The 17,795-nt window shown below is 38.6% G+C and overlaps 1 protein-coding gene across 3 annotated transcripts in view; it reads right to left on the reverse strand.

The window, feature by feature from the left end:
* Window positions 1-17,795, reverse strand: part of Ubr5 (ubiquitin protein ligase E3 component n-recognin 5) — a 111,140-nt gene that overhangs the window by 27,367 nt on the left and 65,978 nt on the right. For 2 of the 3 annotated variants that reach the window (XM_031358565.1, XM_031358566.1), the window contains exons 22-38: window positions 16,282-16,408; window positions 12,410-12,561; window positions 11,900-11,995; window positions 11,438-11,561; window positions 10,695-10,792; window positions 9,124-9,272; window positions 8,614-8,705; window positions 7,248-7,394; window positions 7,015-7,133; window positions 6,812-6,938; window positions 6,589-6,718; window positions 5,141-5,301; window positions 4,801-5,040; window positions 3,138-3,261; window positions 2,348-2,459; window positions 908-1,039; window positions 330-587 (exon numbers count right to left, since the gene is read on the reverse strand). In XM_031358565.1, coding sequence (XP_031214425.1) covers window positions 330-587; window positions 908-1,039; window positions 2,348-2,459; window positions 3,138-3,261; window positions 4,801-5,040; window positions 5,141-5,301; window positions 6,589-6,718; window positions 6,812-6,938; window positions 7,015-7,133; window positions 7,248-7,394; window positions 8,614-8,705; window positions 9,124-9,272; window positions 10,695-10,792; window positions 11,438-11,561; window positions 11,900-11,995; window positions 12,410-12,561; window positions 16,282-16,408 — 2,388 coding nt within the window. The remainder of the gene's footprint in view (window positions 1-329; window positions 588-907; window positions 1,040-2,347; window positions 2,460-3,137; window positions 3,262-4,800; window positions 5,041-5,140; window positions 5,302-6,588; window positions 6,719-6,811; window positions 6,939-7,014; window positions 7,134-7,247; window positions 7,395-8,613; window positions 8,706-9,123; window positions 9,273-10,694; window positions 10,793-11,437; window positions 11,562-11,899; window positions 11,996-12,409; window positions 12,562-16,281; window positions 16,409-17,795) is intronic. The other variant, XM_031358567.1, reaches the window with a different exon arrangement.

Raw genomic sequence — 17,795 nt, forward strand, 5'->3', positions numbered from 1 at the left:
ACCACTACAAAAGGAAGCATTTGGCAACATGTGCAGACACTTCTAGTTGTCTTCTTCTAGAAGTGAAGAACATAGGGTTGGGAATACTACTGATGTCTACCAGGTAAAGGCAATGGATATAAGTAAGTGTCTGACAATGGGCAAAAGACCTCAACAATAAAGAATTATCCAGCCCAAAGCAATAATGCAAAGATTAAGAAATCTCAATATAATCACTACTTATGTACTTCCTATTTTTGATACTCAATGAAAGGCATGTTTATAAAGCATTGCTGTCTGGATAGACATGCTGGAAAGCTCCTAGAAATAGCATGAGTTTCCTGACTTGCCTGCTGGAGTGGACGTACTGGACGGAGCCGTGCTCGCGGCTCGCTGGTGCTGCGTGTTGCGGACAGCCCACTGCATGGAGCGAGGAGCCTGGGCAGCACCATTTGCATGGGAGCTATTTGTTGTCCTTTCTAGTGGCTCATCAAGCATAAAGGTCTCTTGCTCTATGTCATCACTCTGGCTGCTACTGCTGTCAGAGTCACTTGAGTCATTTGACTGAGAGTCATCTTCAGAAAAAAAGGCAGGAACACTGCTCGCTCCTAAAGTTTTTAAAACAAAAATACTGTAAATCCACTGAGAATTAACTTCATAATGTGCCTCTCAATAAAATATTACATTCAACTGTGACAGGTGGTATATAATACTGAGAAGCCTTCACAAAAATAATTTAATTAGAAAAGAACTCTTTTAAATTAGCTTTAAAATTAATCCATTACCGAAAAAAAAAAAACAAAAACAAAAGCTAATAAGAACGGTCACAGAAAAAAGAAATAAAATTACAAAAAGGCTCTGGCTACCCATAGGCACACAATTATCAACTTCCTTTGAAAACAGCTAATACCATGAGGCAGCAACATACCTGCTTCTGAGCCAGCAGTGGCTGCGGTGACAACACTTCTGCGCCCACTAGCATTATCTTGGTTACTATGGTTACTTTCACTGTCACTTTCCGTTTCAGCTGCTGCTAACAAATCTAGCTCCATGTCACTTCCTAGAAAAGTATTAAATAAATAAAGAGGGAGAAAGTTTCACCAAATATTCAATATAGGTCTGACAAGCTTGGATCCTAGGACTAGGAACTAAGAAGCACAGTGGTAAGACGGGGGGTGAGGGGGGTGAGATCAGAGAGCCAGCTGTTCTGCAGAAAGAAGTGCTGGCTGCTTGCAATGGAAAAATTATTCAAGTACTGTAATCAGTGGACTTTGAAACAGCAATTTGATCCCTGCCCTGTACAGCCCCAGTGCCTGGGCAGCACCCACATCCACTTGCCCTATTTTTATCTCCTTTTCTTCAAAAACTTTAAAAACATTTTTTTTATTCACACTAACATGTCAAGATAAATGAAATTCTAATACTACAGTTCAGTTACCTTACATAAAAAGAGCCATAAGGATTATATATGTAATCTTTAGGAGAGTACATGGGGACCACCAACACAGAAGAGTGCTGGCTGTCAGCACACAGCTGTTACATCTCGGGAGATTACAGACTGTTTCCTGTTCTCTCCACTGCAAATTTTCCACTGTTGAATTATAATTGATTTACTTTAGAGGGAAACAGTCAGACAGCTTCTTGCTATGTAGCCCCAGCTTCCAGAGTACTAATATTTTCCCACTGAAGTAGTTTTTAAGAAAACAGACTGTGTGAACCAGTGAGACAGCTCAGTGTACAGGCAGCAGTAGTACAAGGCCTGAAATCAGATCTCAGAGTGCAAGGGAGACAAAATACCACATTGTTGCTGACCTCACACTCAAATCGTGGCAAATACATACTCACATTCACAAACATACACACACACATTAAGTAAATGAATAGTGAACTCAGGTCACGGGCTGGACAATGACGTCTTTACCCACTGAGCCATCAACCAGTTCCATGTAAAAATGAAAGAAAAGAAGGTGTGTTAGGGATGGAGTTCAGTTGGTACAGTGATTGCTTGCTGTGTGTGTAGCTCTGACTGGATCCCCAAACAACAAACTTGGCATAGTCATGCACACCTGTAATCCCAGCACTTGGGAAGTAGAAGCAGGACAAGTGTAAAGCCAAGCTCACCTACACAGTGAGTCCGAGGTCAACTTGGGATACCTGACACCCTGACTCACACAAACAACTTCCTTTAACAAAAACAGGGGAAGGTGTTAAATACAATTGTTATATGAATGTCTATAGTTACTTCCTAAACTGTAAAAACTACAGAGTACTTTGGCAGAAAATAATTTGGTTACTACGGAGCAAACGAGGCTTCTCTCTGCAGGGACCTGACTTTTCACACTACAGCACTTTCAAATCGCCCACATACCGTCTTCATCATGTTCATCATGATGTCCCTCAGCCTCAGCATTCTCTTCCCCATGCTCTTCCTGTTCATCGTGATGGTCTTCCTCTCCAGCCACGCCTTCCACCACCTCAACCTACACCCAGAATTTTATGTATAGAGAATCATAGCACATACCAAACCTGTCTCTACCAACGTTGTCTATAAAATTAGTAAACTATAATTTTAAAGTTCTCTAAAATAAGGGATTCTAAATTTGTATTATGCTCTTTCAAAATAATTTACTAATGCAATTCATCATGAAAAATTCTATGAGCATATCCCATAGTTTGTAGTTAGTGTCTACAAACAGGCTTCAAAATTAGAAGTATAAAACTGTTCTGAGCTGAACTTGTAGACCAAGCTGGCCACGAACTAGGAAATATGCCTGCCTCTGCCTCCCAAGAGCTGGGGTTAAAGATATGTGCCACCACCGCCCAACTAGGGCTAAACTTTCTATATACTTCAACTATTATAAAATTACAATTTCGTGTCTTTCAAATACATTGCATTAAACTATTAAAAAATGTCAACAGTAAAACTATCGTTAGTCTTAGTCTTTAGATAAAGAACAAGCTTATGTGTCCAATTTCCTGGTACTCAATAAATGGAAGATTACTGACATCATTGTAATATATACAGCCACAAATGAGTATAACTACCACAAGTTGGCTGGAACACAGGGTAATTTCAAACTAGCACCATCAAGACTGACATCTAGTGACTGCTCTTCCCACCAAATTATGTCACCTGCTCTTAAAACAATTATAAGTACCTCTTCCACATCTGCTGACACAATATCATCCTGTTCTTCATCTCGGCCTCTCACGGGCTGTGACTGGCTGATGCGCCTCTGCTGTGGATTCCGGATGATGTAAGATGACTGAGACTGACTGGAGCTGAAAGGAGTCAGGGGGAAAGACCACAGCTATCATAATGGCTCACATAGCACACAGCTCATTGGGATCCTTTCTGCACCTCAATCCTTACATTCTTTCTTTCCTCCAGCATCCTCAGATGTGAAGAATACTGACACCAACATTCATTCATTAAAACACAGTTTCTATCCTGCACCAACTTGTTTCCCATTGACTGGTTAGTGGGTGGACATAGCATAAAGAAATCACATTTACAAATCATATATTAAAACAGAGTAACAAATACAAGCAGAATGGTCAAAGTTTCACTTCTCTTCAAATTTGACTTAGATATAACCAAAGGCAAGTTTATCTGCACAAAAGGAAACAAGCATCACTAAATTGAGTTTTAAACAAACCAGAAACTAGAAATGTGATGTTAAACAGCCCTCTGGACACTTCATTTAGAGATTCAAGAATGAGCTAAAAGAAATTTAAATATAAAGCTTTTAATGTCATTCTTCTTAACAGTTTTCCTGAGAAATGAGAATCAAAGAAACTATGAGAGGCAACTTGGGTAGCTGTGCCATTGTATAAGCATTCACAACCAGCACTTCTAGATCTGCTAAAACAGATGCATTGTTACAAATGCAAAGAAGCAGCTGAGAGAAAAATCTTTAGACTTTAAAAGGGGGGGGGGGTGATTTTTTTTTCATTCTTTTTCTTTTTTCTAGACAGGGTTTCTCTATGTAGCTCTCTCTCTGGCTGTCCTGACTCACTCTGTAGACAAGACTGGCCTTGAACTCTGAGCTCTACCTGCCTCTGCGTCCCAGGCTAGTATTAAAGGAATACACCACCACATCTATGAAGGAGGCAGTTCTGATGGGAGGGTCCTATTCCCCAATTGGTTCTTGATTTGTCAGTAAAAGAGAGCCGGGGGCCAATTGCTGGACAGAAAGTACAGGTGGGATTTCTGGATCCCAGGAGGAAAAGCAGAGGCAATGAAAGAGAGGTTTTTCTGCCATGCTTTGAAGGAAGAACGCACCAACCATGTGAGGTCTCAGGGGGAGGTGGAGCCTGTGGCCACTACTACAGGCAAGTGGGCAGGGACATTTGACAGGGGCTAGGTAGGACTAGCCACTGAAGTTTAGAGCAAGTAGAGAAAGGAAAATAATAAATTGGTAAGGGCATGCTTTTCCAGGCAGGAGATATCAGCACCCAGCAACTGTGCCAAAAGGCAAATGGTGAAGAAATCAACTTTGTGTGTGTGTGTCTTCTGTCCAAGGATTCAAGGTAAGCTGGGTGGGGGCTGGTAGCACTATCCACTTCCTGGAACAAAGGCAGAGGAGCATAAAACTACTCACAACACATCTGGTTATGTCGCTACTTTTTCATTTAGTAAAGTTTGTAAGCTTTCTGTTGTTAATATTTAGCTTTAATCCATGGTGGTCAGAGAGGTACAAAAATATTATACTTACATTAGGTGACAAAATTAAACTCATGGAAATTGTTTCAACTGCTACTCAAAAGCACAGCTTTAATAATCCAAACACAACATTTTCATGTAAAACATTAACATACCTGCTTGACTGATCTGATGATGGCCGTGGTGGTAATGGTTCTACTGAAAATAATTCTTCACTGCCTTGCATAGCATCTATGCTAGTACTGGCCAGTGTAAATGGTGCTGTAGGGCGGGCAATCCCCATTCTGACAGGAACAATCAGAGACTCTGCTACATTACACAATTCTTCTACAGCATAAGGAAGTAGTGCTTGAAACACACGTTTGCATTTTCCAATTGGCTGCGGAATAAAGTTGCTATAGCAGGAAAAAAATAGACATCTCTAATGATTCTTCTCATACACATACTAACATTATCACACTAAAAATGTGTGCTAAAGATTTTGAAATGCCTTACTTTTTCTTTTTGGATGAAGCCATTTCCACACTAAGAATAACAAACACTCTTGCCACAGATCGTAGAAACCTCATGGTCACAGCAATTGCTTCTTCTCGGCGTCCAGGTGTGTACTTGTTTTGGAGTTCTTTTACTAATGTGCCTAGCAGAGTATCTAAAAGCTTTAAAAATTGTAATCATTCTGTTAATGCTGAGATAGTTCATATGATGGTAAGTAAAAGTACTTTTAATACTTTCAAAATATTAATAGTTCCCAATAAAATGTTTAAAATGTTTATGTGTATATACTTGTGTGTGTGTGTGTGTGTGTGTGTGTGTGTGTGTGTGTGTGTGAGTGATGTATGTATGTGTATGTGTGCGTGTGGAGGGGAGAGAACAACTTGCAGGTGGTGGTCCTTCCGTCTACCATGTGGATCCAGTGATTGAACTTAGGCTGCTGGGCTTTGGTGTTAAGTACCTTTTACATTCTAAACCACCTTGACAGCCTTTTTAACAAAATTTTGAAACAAATTGAACCAAACCAATTACAGGTATACACCTACCACTGTGTGTCTGATAACAAATGGATCCCAAATGTATACTAATTTAGCTTTTGCCCCATAGTCCTGTATATATTTATCATGCATGTTTAGAAGGAAATATCAAACTTGTAAAATCAGAAGAATATAGTTTACTCACTGAAGTACACTTATTGCACATCTAATTTACTACTTTCTAGTACTTTCCTACGTATACTTCAAAAAACAAATACCAACTACAAAGAATACCCAACTTCATGTTATTTTTTTAATGTTTTTTATAACAATCTTTGTATCAAAACACATTTCATTTCATGCAGTAAGTAACTAGACTATAATTTAAGATCTACTATGGTTAGAGTCACAAAACATTTTATTGTATCCTAACTTTGTGCAGCTATTATAAACTATTTAGAACAGATTTGGAGGGAAGAAGTTAGAGTGGCACCTGACAGTAATAAACTAGCCTGCAGAGAGGACTAAACTCAATGTCCTGTCAGTGCCTAAGGAACATCATCCACCATTGGGTACTATTATCTAAATTTTAGTTTACATTTAAAAAAAACAAGTTTTAAAAGGGTTTACACATTTTTATCATTTTAAGGTTTGTATTTAAAATAAAATTCTTCTACTGAAAAGCATCCATAATAATGGACTCCCTTTAATGTAATCAGCAGAAGTTATCAGTCTTTTTTATTTTTTTTTTTTTGGTTTTTTGAGACAGGGTTTCTCTGTGTAGCCCTGGCTGTCTGGAACTCACTCTGTAGACCAGGCTGGCCTCGAACTAGAAATCCGCCTGCCTCTGCCTCCCAAGTGCTGGGATTAAAGGCATGCGCCACCACCGCCCGGCTAGAAGTTATCAGTCTTATAAGTTTGACTTTTAAAACCATGGGATGCTAAGAAAAAAATTCATATATTTTATGAACTTACCAAAATATCTGCTGTACACTTGACAATAAGGCAATGAGTGAAACAGTCAAGTCGAATCGTGCCGCTCTGCTGATTGAGGTACACCTGCTCTTCTGGCAAAAGATGGCCTATCCTGCTGCTGGCACTCAAACTGGAGAGGCAAGGAGAAGCAGGATAAATTGTAAAAGGCCAACAGTAGCCCAGGAACCAAGAAAGATTTTTAAATGTTTTTACAAATACATACGGGTCTTTATTCTCCTGTGACCCAAACATAATCATAGATCTCAAAGCATTCCAGTCCTGAAGGACACGCTCTAGGGCAAGCTGGGCAAACCTTGGGGGCTCTAAGTCATGGTCAGGCATATCTGAATCTAAAAAGGAAGAATGGGTCAGACAAAAATAGAATTCAATGCTTTGAACATCCGCAAAACTGTGTAACTCACTCACCTTCAGGACTGGCTGTTTTCCTGTTGCGATCCTCCCTGATTCGTGGAGGCCTATACTGACAGTGCTCCACTGTCTGCCTGGCCACAGTCTGTACTAAGAACAGCAAAAGGTGCTCTCCCCTAGAACACAGGGCATGTTTTGAGGGTGAGAGACAGACAGACAGACAGACAGAGACCAGCATGTGCTTTACCTCTTCCCATCTACCTAGTTTGCATCCTAATAATTCTACTTGCCTACTGTTTGGTAGGGTGACCAGATTTGTAGCAGTGAGCAGGCGATAAAGTAGATCAAGACGAGCAGACTTCTGTCCAGCAATCAATGTTTTACACTTACATTTCTCCCAACAATCACAATAAGCTGTTGGTGAAGTCCGCTTGAGTCTGTTAAAATAAAATAAAATAAAATAAAAATGAAAAACCTCATATATTAAAAAAAAACTTTAAAATACAGATCTATACTGCAATGAGGACCTATAATTTGACAAAACTATAGAGAACTCTTGATGTTTAAATGAAAAGGGTAACTGTTATCAGCTAAAAACAAACAAAAAAAAATATTATTTAATGGTACAAAGTCCAGAAAGCAACATAAAAATTCCTATGAAAACTAACTCTCTGTAATATCTTGGGACAGTCACTTCTGCTGTCCTTTTCAATCTCCAACCTACCCTACATGGTCTTCACAATGGCATCGAGTCAACTCTAATCAGGGTAAGCACATGTTTCCTGCATGTGTCTTATCTGACAGGCCTGTAAACGCTCTCTTAACCTGCCCTGGCAGCTAGTGTTGAGTATACCTAATAAACTCAGCCTCAATGAGGAAACTGAGAAGATCATCTTACACTTACTATGAAGCAGGGGGAGTGAAGGACAGAGGTACACTTGTGCTAGAGTATGTGTGCAAGTCAGGGGATAATCTGGAAGTCTGTTCTCGGTTTACATCATGTGAACCCAGGGATCAAACTCAGGTTCATTAGGCTTTGCAGCCCTTACCTGCCAATCCTCCTCAAAACCCCAGATGGAGGATTCTGATAGCCCATTTTTCTATACCCTACAGTATCTATATGTGTACATTTATAGCCAGTGCTCCTGTTGATAACACTGAGACTCTGCAAATGTTAAGATTCAGTTTCATTAGTTAGGTCTGTGAAAACTAACAAAGCCTGCTAGAATGACCTTGTTATAAAATATGAGATTATTGCATCTACAGGTAAGTAAGGCAGAGCCCAGTTATTCATCATAACACATTAAGAGGCACAGAGGGAGAGGGAGAGTGGTACTTAAGACTTTGGCTGTAGAATACAAATGAAACTACAAACATACTTAAAACATTAATCTGACTCATTAACAAGATTAATCTGATTCTAGTCACAGACTCCTTAGCCTATTGTCCCGCTGTTAGTTAAGAAGAACTACACTGTAAGTAACACAATACAAGTATTTAACAACTCTTTGAACCAGCCTTATTTCTGTACATAGGAACTGAAATGTGGAAAACCTCACTTTCTGAATTAAGCCAAGATAGAAACATAACGGAAGTACTTTGTACTGCAATGAACGTCAAATAGTTTATGAAATTCAGAACGTTGCTGGGACTTACTTGCAATCGTGCCCTTTATGACAAACCCTTGCACATTCTGTACAACAACAAAGCGACTCCAGCAAACCACAAGTCCGACACTCAAAAATGTCCTGGAATTGAAAAGGTCACTTTTGAGACAGAGTAATCACTTATGTAACTCATTAATCCCAAGGTGCTTGGGAAGCAGGTGTGGTGCACACAGAGTTGACAATGAAAAGGACGAAAACCAAATAGAACATCCAAACTAACTTCGCCTCAAAACAGACAATGATTGGTTATACAGCCTGGTTAGAGCCTAGTGTCTGTGCAGACCTAATTTCTCAAAACTGCCATGTTGAATTGAGTAATGAATGACCTTTTTTTTTTTGCCATCTTTATGCAGGACTCAAATCAAAGTTAATTCTTTGGATAGTTCTAAAAGTTAAAGTAAAAGAAAATAGCAGACATGTTTACTCACTTTTAACTCACATCAAAGGAGGGGAAAAGGAATCCTAAAAACAGTATAGATTCAGGGAGTGATAGTGTTACCTGGTTAATGTGTTCTGCTCCAGTCCACGTAAAGCTGCAAGTGTCGTTGCAACATAAGACGTACAAAGGAGAATCGTCAGGGTTGGTACCGGATGGGCAAACCATTCCCATGAATACATCTTCCTCCTTCTCACTTGCAGATACTTCAGCTAAAATATTAAAAACACAGAAATTAATCTATCAAGGAAAGACTTAATCACAATCACAAATGAAGAGCCTTAATATATATTTAGTATAAACTAGAAACCACTATATACTAATTAAAATTTTTTTGTTAGTCACAATTTCAAAAGTCTGGCTGGAGATGGCTCAATTGTTAAATATAGTAGCTGCTTATCCACAGCACCTAACACGCACATCTCCAGAGATCTAATGCATACTTCCTGCCTTCACAGGCATCAGGCACACACATGGTGCACGGAAATACATAACCGCAATACCTATACACCAGAAAATAAATAATTTGCTTTTTTGTAATTTTGAAAGCTGGGCTGGAGGGATGGCTCAGCGGTTAAGAGCACTGGCTACTGCTCTTCCAGGGGTTCTGAGTTCAATTCCCAGCAACCACATGGTGGCTCACAACTATCTGTAATGGGTCTGATGTCCTCTTCTGGTGTATCTGAAGACAGCTACAATGTACTCACATAAAATATATAATTTTTTTAAAAAATTTTTGAAAGCCAATGTGTTAAGAAAATCCAACCAGAGCCAGGCAGTGGTGGCACACGCCTTTAATCCCAGCACTTGGGAGGCAGAGGCAGGCGGATTTCTGAGTTCGAGGCCAGCCTGGTCTACAGAGTGAGTTCCAAGACAAGGAGGGCTATACAGAGAAACCCTGTCTGTCTCGAGAAAAAAAAAACAAAAATAAAACAAAACAAAAATTTATTACATGAAGTTAAATTTACAAAAAGAAAAAAGAAAATCCAACCAATGCTGGAACAAAACAGGCAAAGCAGAACTACATCCTAACTGTGTGTGACAACAGTAAGCAGCTCAGCCACTGCGACTCTTAGCCCCAAGTTACAGTCAGATCTGCAGTGCACACCTATAATCCCAGCACACTGGAAGAAGCGGCAGGAGCCTGTACTATACAGTGAGACAGTCTGAAAAACACTAAGACTCAAGCCTGTTTCACTTAGTAAGTTACAAACCATATCACAAAGACCAGTGTTCGGAAAAAGAAAATTCATCTTTTAGAACTTGATGCCAGAAATCAATATTGCTTAAACTCCTACTACAGTCTGTTATTGCTACATACTACTATATCCATCAAGCAACACTGTATTACTTGTATGAAGATTTTACACTATGAATTATAAACATAGTATTTTTATTTTTTAAGATAAAAACTATTTTGACCAACTGCTTTTTTGATAAAACATTAGCAAATGTATTTGAGAAAAGCATTAACAAAATTTTAGACATAAAAAATTACCTTGACAGAGTTTCAATGATATCATTTATATATACAGATATAGTTTGAATATAATTCTAGTGGTAGATATGAACAAAATCCATTCAAATTTTAAACTGAGCAACTTCTTTCTTAGGCCTTGCTCTACAATCATTACCTTTGGCAATCTTCTGGGCTGTTTCTAAGATGGTAATTGCAGCAGGATAAGCCCGTCCACTTACAGCTGACATGAACGGGGTCATTCCTCTTGCATCCCTAAAATGAGAAGAGATTATACCTGAGGATCTTATCTTCTAGATGAGGTGTGATGGCTCACACCTTTAATCTCAGCATTCCAGAGGCAGAGGCAAGAAGATCTCTGTGACCAGCCAGCCTGGTCTACAGAATCCCAGGCCAGCCAAGGCTACACAGTGAAACACAGTCTCAAACCAAACGACCCACCCCCCAGACCATAATAGATGATATCTTCCTATCTTACTGGAAAAGAAGTATTCATGATAAGCATTCAACTTAATTTTTGTCTGCATCACAGAAAGACTACGCTATGATCCTACTAGAGAAACAATCTTACTATTGTAGCCTACTGATCCTCCTCCTCCTGCCTCAGTCTCCGAAGTACTTGAATGATGGCCATACCAACAACATTCTGTGCTTTTTTTCCTCAGAGAAACATGCATACTGATTCACCTAACATAAAAGTTAGTCTTTATTCATTAAGGGTATGTCCCCTGATGTTGACCTCTTTCACTGAGAAAAACTTAGTAGCAGAGGAAATACAATTCCGATGCTTTAAATTCACATCAACAGTGTTTTAGTAGCAGAGGAATAATAGTGATAAATTCTAGTGTTTTTAATGCATCAAGGGTTCAACTTAAACAATAAGTCTGTCAAGCCTCTTACTTGGCAGAAAGAAGTTCTCGTAGATAAGGTTGCAGAACCGCACTGTCACATAGCAATTTTAATATAAAATGTGCATTTGCCTTTCGATCCTTGGATTCTACTACAGATGGCTCTGTGGAAGGACCTGTAAGCAGAATCATTTAATACCAAGTAAGCAAGAGAAAGTTCTGCAAATCTATCAGATACATAAAGTCAACAGAACAATGTCCATAAAAATAAATTAACTTATTACAAAAAATTGAAGCATATTAACTAACATATTTTATGAATTTCAAATGATTTTAATGTATATGCAAACTACACTGTAATTCCTATAAAATATAGGGGAGGATGTACACAGAAATACTTTTTTAAGCAAAGAAAAAAATCTGAGACAAAAGACTGAAAATTTATTTAAAGCCCTACATCGAGTGTGTCCTTTTTAATTCAAAAAGCTCAAGTAGACATATAGTATAATCTTACCTGGAATGGTGGAGGTGCTGGGTCCTTGACCACTGCCAGTCGCTGCTGTGGTAAGAGATCCCACAGCGGGGGCCAGGATAAAATCAATGTCACCATCTTTCGGTAAACAGAACAGCGGGACGTATATCATTATGGGCACACACCCCTAACTGTTCTCCTAACAGGCCTTAAGGATTTTCTCCGTAAACCAATGGTCAAAGCCAACAAAAGGTTAAGGGAAAATTTCTTTTCAAGACTATAGAAGGAATCCACTGGGTGAATCATTCATTTATTTTGATGTCTTACCAATCAAGAGGCGGTCTAGCCTCTTACCAGTACAGAAATAAATTATGTAAAGAGAAAATTCTAAAATGAAAACAAACTCCATAAGCCAATTTTTCAACTAATCCAGTTTGTAGTATTCATCAAACTACATTCACAATTTTTTAAACATTTCACATAATGTTCATTTTCTTTTCCTTTCACAACCTTGTCTTTTTATTAAACACTGAATAAAACAAGAGCTCTTACCAGGATCCATTGAAGGAGGGTCAGGAACCCAACTAGGGGGAGCTATGGGGGGTGAAACTGGATCCTGGTGGTCACTGGATGAAGCTCCAGCCTCATGTCTACCCAAACCAGCTGCTCTCAATGAACGTCTCATCATTTCCCGTAATCTCAAACTAGAAGGACATGGACAAAATTAGAACTCATTACTATGATTCACCTAACAGGAAGTGCGTACACAGAAGTTCTCATCTGAGAAGGTCAAAGACTGGTCTATAAGCAAACACTCCAGGCAGGGAATGAAGGACAAATACCAATGCTGTAGCTCACAGAATGAGTCAGTAGAGGATAGAGATGAAGCTAGGGAGTCTAGCATCCAGTGCAACACTGAAAGCATTACAGTAGCTCCCTCCAGACTTAAGAATAGGAAACAAAAGGCTCAGTGAGGAAGAATTAGAAATAATCTTTTGTACATTTAGAATAAATGAACAGCTAGACATTAGAAGAATTTTTCAGTCCCATTTCCTAAAAATTAAGTTTAATAACAAATATCAATAAAACTAGAGTAGTACAAAATGAAGTTAGCCTACTAAATCCCTTTTCTATAACTCAAAAGCAATTAAACTAATATCCACACAAGCAATTTTGAAACCAAGAACAGTTTAAATATTTTAATACCCAAAAGTCCCCCAAAACAAAAAAACAACAAAACAAAAGCAAAAGCCTCAATAGTACAATTCGTATCTTCGAGAAATTAAACTAAAATTGTTACTATCTGGGGCTTGATTTGTTTTTGGTTTTTTTTTTTTTTTCCTGCTGCTATGAAAAAAGAATACTGTACAGGTGGTTTGCATCACTAAAAAGATTACTCACAAGACTTCATTATGAGAACTGGTGCCTTCCTACACAAAAGCCTGTACCTGAATAAAGCTTCCAACAGATTCCACGCAATCACACTTAGGAAGAACAGAAATTAAAAGAGCCCAAATCCCTTCACTGAGCCACACTTCTTAAAGCTTCTAAATAAAAACTCAATTGTCAGGCCAAGATAACAAATGGGGACTTCTGTTTTCCATGCAGCCATAATCCCAAAGACATGACTTCTAGTGTGAGACCTGACACTTTGAGATGAGAACATAAATGACCCCATGTGATTGTTAATATTTGAGTTCCAACTGTAATAACTACTTAATCTCTGAATAAATGTTTTTCCATATCAATGTATTGCTGCTTTTGTAATATAAAAAATAAGGGCATGTCCATTTCTTTTATAAGATGCTATTTCCAGAAATGCAGTTTTAGAAACTTATTTATGCTGTACGTTTTGGAATAAACACTGAAAGACCCCACAAAGTACATTTTAATGTCTCAAGTAATATATTACCTATTGTAATATTCACTCCTATAAATATCTATTAAGCATTCCCCCCTTCCCAATTTAGAAATTTAAGATTAAAGGTTTTTGTAGAGTGCCATGACTATTTCAGTCAACGTCACTTCTGTTTAAAGTCACCACTCAGAGAAAAAGAGCAGCTTTCTTCCCTGTGATAGAATGCCCCAGGACTGCACACTGTGGTGATGAGACACTGGGAGTGCCAGCATGCTGTACTCAAAGTACAGATGGGGAAAATGCAGAAAGACCCTGAGGATAAATGTGTGCCTGGGGCTTCAAGGAGCAAGCTCATTCCAAGTTCACAGTGAAATGCCTACTGAGTAGGAAATAGAAAAGGAAGTGACTGTAAAGGGAAGTCAGGCATGAGGTAACACAGGCAGTGGCAAAACAAACTGGAGGTATACATGGTCATCTAAAGGCATTCAGATCTTAAAAAGAATTAACACTACATAGGCCAAAGAAAACACATATGGGGTATTCTCCATCTGCTAGCTTAGAGTACATTAAAAATGAAGAAAGGAAACTGAGACCACAATCTCATCTTGAACTTGCAAACTCCCAGCTTTGTTGTTGTGATGTAGTCAATTCAATATTAATGAGGGGGTCATTCTTTGTCATGTTTTTAAATTGTCCTTAACCTTTTTCTTCATTAGATCTTGGGAACATTTTTAAGTATATTGCCCAGCTCCTCATACAGATCCTTAAAAAATAAAAAAAACAAAAACAAAAAGAAAATTCATCTTCAAGATGCTGTACACAATTCATGGATTCACCTGGATCCTCAGCCACTGAGGACAACACTGAGGCGATGCCACCTTGGCTGCTAAGATTCAGAGTTTTGACATTTCTTCACATAGGCTTGCCTGGAGTCATCGTGTTTTCTGACAATATGGAAGAATTCAAGGATGGTGTAATTTCCTCTTTGTAAGCACGTTATGTCCATGCTACAGAAGCCTTAGAATCCAGTCATGTTCAAATATACCGCTGTGACAAAAAAGTGAAGGTCATGTGTCTTCCAGATTAACAATCGCTAGAGTATACACACCTGCAATCAGATGCACCAACCAAGCTTTCCACTAAATCTGCCCTTTGCACTCAGGAACTATTGAGTCACATAACCAAACTTGGGAGTCATAGCATCATGTGAAGTCATTACAGTATTCCGTTCAACAGTGATACTGCATCAGCCCTGAGCTCACAGCTCAGGGATCCCAGCCTGCATACTCATCAAGGGGCATCGCCTAGAAAATCCATTGTAGGCTAGTGGAGGGTTTCACTTCAGTGAAGCAGTCTGTGGACTTCCTACTGCCAGGCGTGGATAATAAGCTTCCTGTGCTGTCATCCGTTCAGCCGGCAGCCCTGAGTTTGCACTGGTTAAGAGCACTGCAGTGGAATCTTCGGCAAATTCCTCAAAGGAGCTTACTCTGCAAATTTATTTCTGTGAGCAACTCTTCGCCCACTCTCGAAGCTCCTTTTAGTCTTTGCCTTCAAAATAATCCTTATATGAAAAAAGATGGCAGTATTGGCATTGGACCAACCATATCAGAGTCCAAAGTGATTGGCACCTGCAATTTCCCTGAGGAAATGAAATACCTGAAATAATTCAGACTAATTTCTTCATGAAGAATTTAAGTTGTTTTCCATTTTGGAGTCAACACTTTGCTTAATATACTTCTAAATAGATAAGCTGATAATAATTTCCATTCTGTGTAGTATACATAAGTTTCTGTGTTATTTAAAATTATAATTTGAGCAGCCACTGGATTTTTATTAAATGTTATGTTTGGATCTTTTTGAGCTCAGGAACCTATCAACCTGGTAGCCTTCCTACTGCCAATTTAAGGAAAACAAAACACAAAAAAGAAAAAACAAAAAAACACTTTGAAACGGGAAGATGAATGTGTAACAGAAAATAGGCAAGTAGATCTTGATCTGAAGTAGCTTTCCCCTGTCAGAGGACCACTCAGTGAGCAGTGCTTTCAATCATTTCTGTCAATACCAACAACTCTGACTTAAATATCTAAAATAAACCTTTTTTTGTACAGAAAACTACTTAATCCTTTATATTTATCATGTAGCCAAACACCTAATAATTTTAAATAAGTTATTGAGTAGGTTATATAAGGACTATCCATCCAACAGCTCAGAAAACCTAGAAAATTTAAAATCAAGCATTCAAAATACACACCAGCCTTTCATTTCTTCCCAGGCCATTAAGACATCTGAGGAATGTACCTAAAGAAAACAACTTCCTAAGAAGAATGGTAAGTGCAGAAAGGATGAAGGCTGAGCTGTGTTTTCAAATGATCCTGCTTATCAAGTGTGAGTGATCCTAGTGTTCAGAGTTCAACTCTAATTAGTCAGGCATTGTCCCGGTGTTATTGGAAGGAGCCAAAAACAAAAGAGAACCCACCAATTCATGCACACGACAGTAAAGACACACTGCTTTCTGTACTTGGACTTTTTTCCTCCAATTAAAGTTTCCTTGTAAAAATCATATTACCTTCGACTACTTGATGATCCAGCCCGATTACCTGGGCCATTACTTGAAACAACTGATATTGCATTTGCAATGGCCTCCACAGCAGAAAGCCTTTCTGCAAATGTATTTCTTTCTGAGCGCTCAGCTTCTGAAACAAAAGAAAAAAAAATTGGATTTAACCTTTGAAAACAACTGACATTAAGTACACTGGCCAGGAAACACTAAGTCGTGCATGTTAGGGCTTCAGTTAACAAAGTAACCATTCTCAAAGATGTAAGAAAGAAACTAGGACCTTTATTCAGTTTCTTTATTCTGCCTTATTTCAACAACATATAAACTTATAAACATAAAAACTTAAGTGGACTTAAATTTACATTTTACTATTAAGTAAAAATAAAAGGATTCAATCATTAGTATATCTATCAGTATTAGTTTACATGCTACTTATAAACAAATCCTAGTGATTTTGATAACATTAAAAATGAAACCCACAGTCACATTTCAAAATGCAGTGTCCACACAGCATCGGCAGAATTCAAAATAATTACAAAGTTGTACTTTAGGGTCTTCCTTCATTTGGCCAATAAAAAAATCCATAGCAAAAACAAAAAATCAAAACAAAACAAAAAATAAACAAACATCTTATTTATTTTCCAGTAACATTATTTTTTTTCCCTTCTAAATTTCAAGCAACAGAACAAAAACTTGATTCGGGCGGCTTAAAATTCCACGTTCCTACTGTAAATTCATTGGGGATTGTGGGGGGGGGGGGGGGGGGGGGGGGGGGGGGGGGGCGGAGAGACAGGCAGCTCACAGCTATTAAGAGCACTTTCTATCACAGGGCAGTGGTGGCACAAGTCTTTAACCCAGCACTCAGGAGGCAAAGGTGGGTGAATATTTATGGGTTCACAACTAGTCTCCTCTACAAAACAAGTCCCAGGACAGCTAGGGCCGTAAGAGACACCAGGCTTCAAAACAAACAAAGAACTGGGCACTCGCTGCTCACATTCCCCTACAACTCCATCCTAGGAGACCCAAAGCTCCTGCCTCCCTGTAACTGGCACACATGTCAAAGACATATGTGTATATTAAAAATAAATTTTTGTTTGTGGGGGTGGAGAGATGGCCCAGCAAATAAGAATACACACTGCTACTTCAGGGGATCAGAGTAAGGCTCTCAGCACCGATTGGCTCACAGCTGCTTGCTTTACAGTCCAGCTCCATCCAGGGGATCTTTGGATCTTCTTCAACACCTATACCCACCAATGTACACATAATCATAGACATACACATGTACATGTAATTTAAAATATGAAAGTTTTTAAAGTCATTTGTACTTATAAAATTAGTTCAGTTCATTTAGTATCAACACAGACCAAACTTTGTCTGCTTCTACATCTAACCCATGAAATATTTTTACCACATGATAAAAGTCAGACCTTCCAAGACCATATCAAATAAAGTATAAAGGATACATGTTCTCTAAAGTCTTCTTTTCCTAGTGTTCTTGCAAAGGCTTTGTTACAGTTTTGAAT

Source organism: Mastomys coucha, unplaced genomic scaffold (genome assembly GCF_008632895.1).
Source record: "Mastomys coucha isolate ucsf_1 unplaced genomic scaffold, UCSF_Mcou_1 pScaffold7, whole genome shotgun sequence".
In the NCBI taxonomy this organism is placed as follows: Eukaryota; Metazoa; Chordata; class Mammalia; order Rodentia; family Muridae; genus Mastomys; species Mastomys coucha.